Below are 8,024 nucleotides of genomic sequence, written 5' to 3'. Positions count from 1 at the left end.
AACATCCTTGTTCTTGTTGCCAAATGCGCAATTTCTTTAGTCCTATGAAAACAAAATATAGTGAATCCATCTTTTTACAGGTGGTTCTTTTAGTACCTTAGATATTACTTCGGAAGTGCATTCCTTGTTTACGTGACTTGTATGACGCTACACTGCAGCCAAGCCTGAATGTTTTTGGCTGTAAGATGCTTTGAAAAGACCGGCTCATTGAAGGTTATGGGAAAAAAAACGAAAAAAACTGATGATATTGTTTAACCAGAACTAATCCACTTTACCTTTGGTGGAATGGTTCTTCCTGGTAAATGCAGGAAAGCCATTGTACCCGCATAGCTTACGAAATTCTTCCTTTCTGATGATCATGAAAGGATTAACCTTGAGTTAGCAGATGAAGCGCCTTGAGTGGTTTTTAAATATAATATACTACACTTGCGTATTTTTGGAACGAATTAAATGTGTTGGTCAGATGTATGCTGAAATGCAAGAAAATGATAAAATTTGCGGAATAACGGAATTACGCAAAAGAAATGAAACAGATGCACCTGATTAATAATTCTAAACGAATGATTCCGAGATCAGTTTTTTCCCTTAAGGACAAATGAGTTTGAAAATTATTGGGGGTAGTGATGGGGGTATGAGATGCCTGTTGTCTCCGTCATTTCTGCTTTATACATACAACAGAACGTATTCTCACGCATTGTATTTTATATAAGGCATTCTCAATTCGTGACCACAATAAATAATTTGCCAAATGCAGCATTTCTATCGACTCGTTTGGCTCCGCATTAGTTGAGTGTAACAAGTTGAGGGAAGTTAGTTGACATTCATCCATTTAGTGGGTTAGATGGCAATTCGATTTCAAGTTTGACTTGCATAAATTCGTTCAAAATCATTAGGTAAGACTAATTGGAATTTCCCGTATTGTAGCATGAGAAAATCTACTGCCACTGTGCGCGGGATATTTAGTCGCTCCGGTTCTAAAGTGACCAAATTCTCACTTTATTCGAATGGGGGGTAATAATGTTGTGGGCGATTGCTTAACACTTAGTTTGGAACACTTATCAGCACTTAGTTGGATTTAAAAAGGTGTGGCGAAGAGTTGACCATTTATTTACATTAAAAGCCCAAATCTGCATTTTGATCTTTCAATTTCAACTTGTAAGAACAATGGAAAATCACTTCAATCAGAAAGACACATGGTTGAGCATGCTGCCCTAATGAAGTACGGAAATGTTGGAGGCCTGGAATGACCCTCTGGCGGACACCAATTTGTTCAGTAAAGGTGTGAATTTTGATCGTGCCTAGACGAAATTATCAAATCAAGGCTTATGTAAGGAAACTACAAGTTAATAACTAGGGCAAAATTGACAGGTACTATCATGCCAGCAAAGTCTAAGCTAGTGATGAGTTTGTTTTTTTGTAAATGAGTATTGGGCTATAAGGCGAAACTCCCCATAAATGATTCTCGGAAGGTATAATTATTACAGATTTGTGGTTAGTTATTAGCGAAAACGTTTACCAAAACTTCTACGGAAATCATTGTGAATAAAGCTAAAGCTAAAAATTCACAGGAGAAATCTACTGTCATTGGAATTCATTCAGTGTAAAGTGAAAAGCATTAGTACATCCGGTTTGATGTTCGATTGCTGAATTGTTTTATTTAACTGTCTTTTAGTTGCGCAAGTACGCAAGTCCCTGCAGGTTGTACTTCCACTGCGTGACGTGGTCTTCGGGACATATTAGTGGCCTGCGGGGCCTTCTGTAGGCTTTTGCTCATGCCCTGCTGGACTGTTTTGGCTGATTGCGATTTTAGCGATGACTGCATAATAAAAACTAAAGGGGTAAGCGTGCCACCCAGAGCCCTCACCGAAGACGAAATAAAACATGATACCCGGGCAGAATATGTATTATCGGCATACGGGAGGGACTGAAACAGCTGGCACGACCCGAAGGTCAGGCCGCTCGTAGACGGTACAATAGCGGAACCACTAAGCGACCCGTTAATAAAATTGAGTTTTAAATGAATAATTAATGCGCTGCAAAAGCACCCGTAGAATTGAGAGCTTTTGGTTGTCCCACCCTCATTTTCTCGAGTAGTTATTTCTAAAATTGATTAAATATTTTAATTAGAAAGTAATTGAAGGAAAGTGTTGCGCCCACGGTGAAATGGGCACAAAATTTGTCTCTGCCGTTGTTTGGAAGGTGACAAAACCAATTGTAAAGGATAAAAACAGATTTCGCAACGGAAAGTCTGAAAAGTGTATTGATTCGGTGGCAAAACTCACAATTTAATTTAATGAATTTGCTATTTAAGCACAAATCTTACGCGTGGATTATACTATCCTGTAGTATATGTTTACTTGAAAATACATTTTTGGTAGAAAGGGGTCAAGTTTTCATTAGCCTTGCGGTTGAGCGGATGCCGTTGACCCCTAGGGAGGAGTTGAACTCTTTCCTAAACTTTAATAATCTGCTAAGCTCCTTTGTACCACACAACCGTAAGATGGGCCCCCTACTCATCCTCTATCCATGGGCGTAAAGTTGGGTGTAGAAGAGAGAATCAATGGAAATTGTGCTGTTAGGAGACCCTATTCTAGTGTGACAAGATGTGAGGCAAATGTTAGGCACTAAGGGTAACTTCGGAAAAAATTTCATATGTCTTTACTACAGCCAAGTAGTCAAGACGGAATTTCGTCGCATCAGGCAAAAATTCCAATGCCTATTTGTTTGTTCATATTTTGCACATTAGCACAAAATCATCTCATCGGATTTGCAAATGCGTAGTTTAATAAGGTTCTTTGTTACTCCTTATAATGCCCTTAACTTTGCGTTGAGTTGCGCATCTATCACAAAGATTTGCCCCTTATTTGTATCAGAAGAGAAAAATCTCCTTTAAGAAATCGCCTAATGTCATCTTGCCTAAAGTGTTTTAACGCTTAATTTTAACGGCAAAGGTTACAAATTAGCCAACGCAGAACTAGTTGGTAATGCGTGGTTCGGCTCACACGGCTGTCATTGTTGTCAGTTGTGTGAACGGCATTTACGTCTTCGGTCCCCGATCTCGATCAAATGGACATTAGTATTTTTGGTATTTACCGCGCAGCATATCCCAAACGGTACTGTAAGTCTGTTTTGTAGTGGGTTGAATTTGGAGATGACTTAACCATGACAAATGGCACCGCTAATCTCATCTGAGTAGTAGTTTTCTCTTACAATCTCCATTTGACTCTTGAATACATGGCAGACGTATCTGTGGGCTTCAAAAGAAAAGCTGCGGTCTCTTCTCTGAGGTACATCGGTTTCGACTGAGGGATGTCAAGCGTTCCGTATCAGAAAAGGAGAATTATCGAGTGGGTTTGGTTTCCATCTGCAATGCTCCTTCATCTATTTACATGTCTTTGATTTCGGTGCAATAGGTTCTTGCGAAGAATCTATACCAGTTCCATTTTGATGTGGACCTATCAATTGAAATGATTTCACTCGGAGGAAATTTATGGCGTGCATCGGTGGGTGCCTAAGTTTTAACTTTAGCTTAAATTGCCTGCCACAGAGCACGATGCCGCGTTCTCCTTGCCGAAAACAGTTTGGAATCTTAGCTGCTCTCTGCAACAGAACTTGGTTTAATGCCATTTGTACGCATTCATTTGTTCACCAAGGGGGAATAACAGTGTTGGTATCCGAAATGAATGTGTGTTCCTAAATAGGATTAAAAGTTTAGGCGTGATATTCCGGAAGAATAAAACGTGTCTATTGGTCTAGGGAACCCTCGGGCTGGCAGGATTTCAGCTGCACAAATCTACTGGAGGGGGCAATACATAGTAATCGACTGTAATGGGTTTACATTAAATGTTGAGTAGCGAAAGGCCTAAAGGAACGGAAACTGGTTTTGTCAATACTACAACCGAATCGACAGGCCCCAGCATGCCAACGCCGTATCTCATCCGTCTGGGTGTTTGTCACTTCATTTACCATGGTGCTATTGGAAAATGCTTAGTAGTGTGCTGGTTCTCATTCTTGGTTTCTGCCTTGAGTACATTTTAACAAATCCCGAAATTGTGAAATTCGTGTGCTTATAATTATTTTCATGCTTTAGTACGAAACTTACGTCCCGCCCATGAAAACCATGATGACAATGAAAGCTCCAACCCTTTCTTTCCGCAAATTTGTTCGTGTGGTTGTTTTTTGAAATAAAGCCTCCTGATAACCCATCTCGTCTAGTACGCTGAGATTGGCTGCATGTAGAGTTAAAAATTGCGTAATAGAATCACAGCTGTCCTGTTGCTGATTGCTCTTTATACGGTGTATTTTTTCCTTTTTCATTCCATTGTCATGCTTCTTAGCAGGTTTATACGTGCACCTTGTTCCTCCCTCAGTCATTATTTCGGGCATTTTGAACTGCGATCACTCGATCCAAGCAGATGCCTATTGCAGTAAAATTTGCCGATTATAGGTATTGATAACTCGAGCACTTTGCTGGACTGTAGCCTAATGTTATAATTTTAACTGTCCCGTTCGCCATTCCAGTGTTTTTCAACGTCTCTCAGGAATGTTCTCGACAAACCTTTGTAGCCTATTCTAGTTACTTATACCCATGCTTCATGGTGCACTCTATCAATGAAACTGTTCCAACTTGCACCTGCATTCCGTGATAAACTACGATAATCGTTACCTTTACCCGTATTCATCGCGTGGACCGCTTATTCCATTCTCACCTTCATGGTGGTATTACCCTGCTCCACTATGCGCTACTTTTATCTACTGCGCGCATTTATCTGAGCCTACTACTTTCTTGCTGTGGACTATTAAGTTGCACTCACCATTCTAGTAAATTTTTATCCTGCTCAGTTTGATACCCGAGGTAGATTTATTTTAGTACAAGCTTCGTGCTGCTCTTAAAACAAATATGATTGTGGAAACCTCTCAAAATGTTACTAGTTGAAATGACTGCCATAGCAATCTCTCATCTTTCCTTAACGAGACGTCCCTTTCGACGGCAAAACTCGATGGTGTGCTCATCGTCGATACCCATCCCTATGTGTATTTTATCTTCGTTGAGGGCAGTGCGTCAATTCGAACTATCGTAAGATTTTCGTTGTGGGTGAGTGCGACACACTTGCATTTTAACAGATAATGGCCAACGGGCTAGGTGCATCTATCTCTCGAAATTGTGCACAGGCGATTACGATAAGCAACTTCGGGTGCCTCGTCGAATCATTCTAAATTGTGCTCGGAAAAGGACAGGCTTCACATCATATTATGCAGCATAGGGCTTCATTGCCTCACATTCTGGTCTGCATTAGGATCTTTGGGTCATGTTCGAGAGGTGCAAATCTAGTTCATGCCAATACTCGGAGATAGTTTGTGCTCTGTTCAGATCTCATAATTGTCGATGAGAAAATTCATTGATATTGGAGCAAATCTTACGGATAGTATGTTCTCGGGGATTTACAACGGATCGCAAAAACACGCGCCGGACCTTGATCAGGTGCTGTCGCGTGCGTTCAGCCTTGGGATGGAGAAGATAATAGTGACGGCCGGTTAGCGTTGCTCTTTATTGTTTAAATAAGCAGGATGCAGAGGAGATATTGTAGGCGCCAAGGCACTCTGTTGCACTGATCCACGCCTCTACTACACGGTTGGTTGCCACCCAACAAGATGTCAGGAATTCGCCGCAGATTTTGACCAATACTATCAAGAACTTAAAAACCGTGTTTTTGAAGCCGGGTCTCGTGTGGTCGCTATTGGCGAATGCGGTCTGGACTACGACAGGTAGCTTTCGCCTAACTTCAAATTCATTTATAGAGTGCACTTTTGTCCCAAAGACATTCAGTTACCATGCTTTCGAAAACAGCTGAATCTTGCCTCTGAAACCAAACTTCCTTTATTTCTACATTGTCGCAATGCTTTTGAGGATCTGATCAGTGGCATTCAAAAACACATAGAGCAATGCGGCCCTATCCATGGGGTGGTGCACACCTTTGATGGAACTGAAGAACAAGCAAAGGCTATAATTGAGCTTGGATTCCACATTGGATTCAATGGCTGTAGTTTGAAAACTGAACGTAACTTGGAGGTACACCTCTAAATCCAAGCAAACCAGTCTGTTGCAAAGGCTCATTACTCTTACCACGGTTTGCAATCTCTGACCGTAGGTCGTCGCATCGGTTCCTTCTGAGAAGATTCTGTTGGAGACAGATGCACCCTGGTGCGAAATTCGACCCACACACGCAGGTTTCCAGCACGTGGTAACAAAGTTTGCTAAGAATAAGCCCAATAAGTGGGAATCTGGACGCATGGTTGCCGGACGAAACGAGCCAGCCAACATCGTGCAGGTGCTGGAAGTGGTGGCGGGTGCCAGAGGGCAGTTGCCGGACGACTTAGCCTACGCAGCCTATGAAAATACCCTGAGGGTCTTTCCTGGTCTATTGGCTAGGTAGTGAAATAATATTCTTAAACTATTGAAACATCTTTTGATATAGTGGAAGTGGATGAGTCCGTTTATGTCCCGTTTCCTCTTTACGCTTAACAGTATGTTATAAATATTGTGGGTCGAGTCTAAGAAGTACCACTATATGAACATGGCAAACTCAAGTCCCAATACCACAATTAATATCGTCTTAAAAAAATACAATGTTGCACCTACTGAGGAAATTGCTTATCCTCCATAATCACTCACAGACAACGATAGCAAGATATGTTGCTAGTAAAGTGAGGAAGCATCCCTCATTGGGCTTACCAATCAGCCTTTCAGGGCAATCCGTGTTAATCTGAGGGTGATGTGAATGCTGCATGTTGCAGTAATTTTGGCTTGGCTTCGTCACCGACGTACCGGAACGGAAATCCATTAAGGAATCTAAAGAATGTTACGCGTTCTCATGATGAGTCAAATTCCTGTGTCGCTATAGGCTCTTAGACCTGCGAAAGGTAGCTCAAGGGCAAAAGTGCTACAACTTTCAGCATCGTAACGCGAAATAAAAAACCAATTCTGGGATTTTTGAGCGATCTGAGGGGGTGGAGTTCCGTGGGGCCGTCTATTCCTTTGCAGAAACGATTATATCCTTTCGGTATCATAGTGCAATACTGTACATATATTCCAGAGAATAAGTAATAAATGCATTGACGCATTATCATTCCATTCCCGTAGATAAAATCATCAAAATGCATACAATAGTCATGTAAAAAGTAGATTTACCAATTACATAGGCAGTGCATTACTCCAATAAGTTATGTCGTCAGGTGGACAGATATATCCGACAACGACAAGAATGAAGTCAATAACGCTCCACACTCCAAGTCCACCAAAGGTAAACAACTTTCCAAGGCCCTCTCTCCACATACCCAGATAGAAACGATCTGCACCGAGACCTCCCAAAAACAGACTCAATATAACTGTAATGCCATAACTCTTGCCCGATTCTTGGACACACGGAAGCATCCGCAGGAATTCTCGATGACCCATGCAGACAACTGTGGGACTAGCATGACACTGGGCGACGTAATAACTGCGTGCAACACCCGGTTGTGTACACTCACTGGAAGGTGGTTTGCAAGAGAAATCCGACTTTTCTGTCAATTGGTGGCAGTAACGGCAGATGGTCTTGCAAAAATGGATGGAGTCGGAGGCATTCGACACACTCCGACACATGACGTTAACGGCTCGCCCATAACGACAAGTGGAATTGAATTCGCATTTTAAACTGTCAGGGCTGACATCAGAGCATAAATGGCATGCGTATAATGGCAGGGAAATGGAAATAATATAGAAAGGGAACAACATAGAAATTGGGAGTAATTCGCTTGAGAACTAAAGCAACAAAATAAATGTAAAAAAGACAGAATACGCTGACGTTAAACTGCAGCGCTGAAAGTTTCGACAACGTACAAAGCTTACTTGATTTTCCTATAAATAATTAAACGAAGAGTTCATGCGCCCCCGCAAATCGCATATCCAAACAGCCCAAAGAAATTGTCATATTGTGGGCAAATGTAGTCGATATAAACAACTTATACACCCTATGTTCAAAAAA

At 41.5% G+C, this 8,024-nt stretch overlaps 2 protein-coding genes across 2 annotated transcripts; one reads left to right on the top strand and one right to left on the bottom strand. All coding sequences in view use genetic code 11, as the record gives it.

Moving 5' to 3' along the window:
* Positions 1-3,066: 3,066 nt before the first annotated feature.
* On the top strand, positions 3,067-6,434 carry EGR_05734 (Putative deoxyribonuclease TATDN1; the record flags this gene model as incomplete). Its single annotated transcript, XM_024494983.1, has 6 exons — positions 3,067-3,113; positions 3,242-3,351; positions 5,412-5,534; positions 5,568-5,766; positions 5,800-6,070; positions 6,150-6,434. The coding sequence occupies 6 exons, from the start codon at positions 3,067-3,069 to the stop codon at positions 6,432-6,434; spliced, it is 1,035 nt and encodes a 344-aa protein (XP_024350576.1).
* A 758-nt stretch (positions 6,435-7,192) lies between these two features.
* On the bottom strand, positions 7,193-7,642 carry EGR_05733 (TM2 domain-containing protein; the record flags this gene model as incomplete). Its single annotated transcript, XM_024494982.1, has 1 exon — positions 7,193-7,642. The coding sequence occupies one exon, from the start codon at positions 7,640-7,642 to the stop codon at positions 7,193-7,195; it is 450 nt and encodes a 149-aa protein (XP_024350575.1).
* Between the last annotated feature and the right edge of the window lie 382 nt (positions 7,643-8,024).

The sequence above is a fragment of the Echinococcus granulosus genome (genome assembly GCF_000524195.1).
Source record: "Echinococcus granulosus chromosome Unknown EG_S00045, whole genome shotgun sequence".
NCBI classification, from domain to species: Eukaryota; Metazoa; Platyhelminthes; class Cestoda; order Cyclophyllidea; family Taeniidae; genus Echinococcus; species Echinococcus granulosus.
Note: the sequence above shows the minus strand (reverse complement) of the source record. Positions and strands in the feature narration are given on the sequence as shown.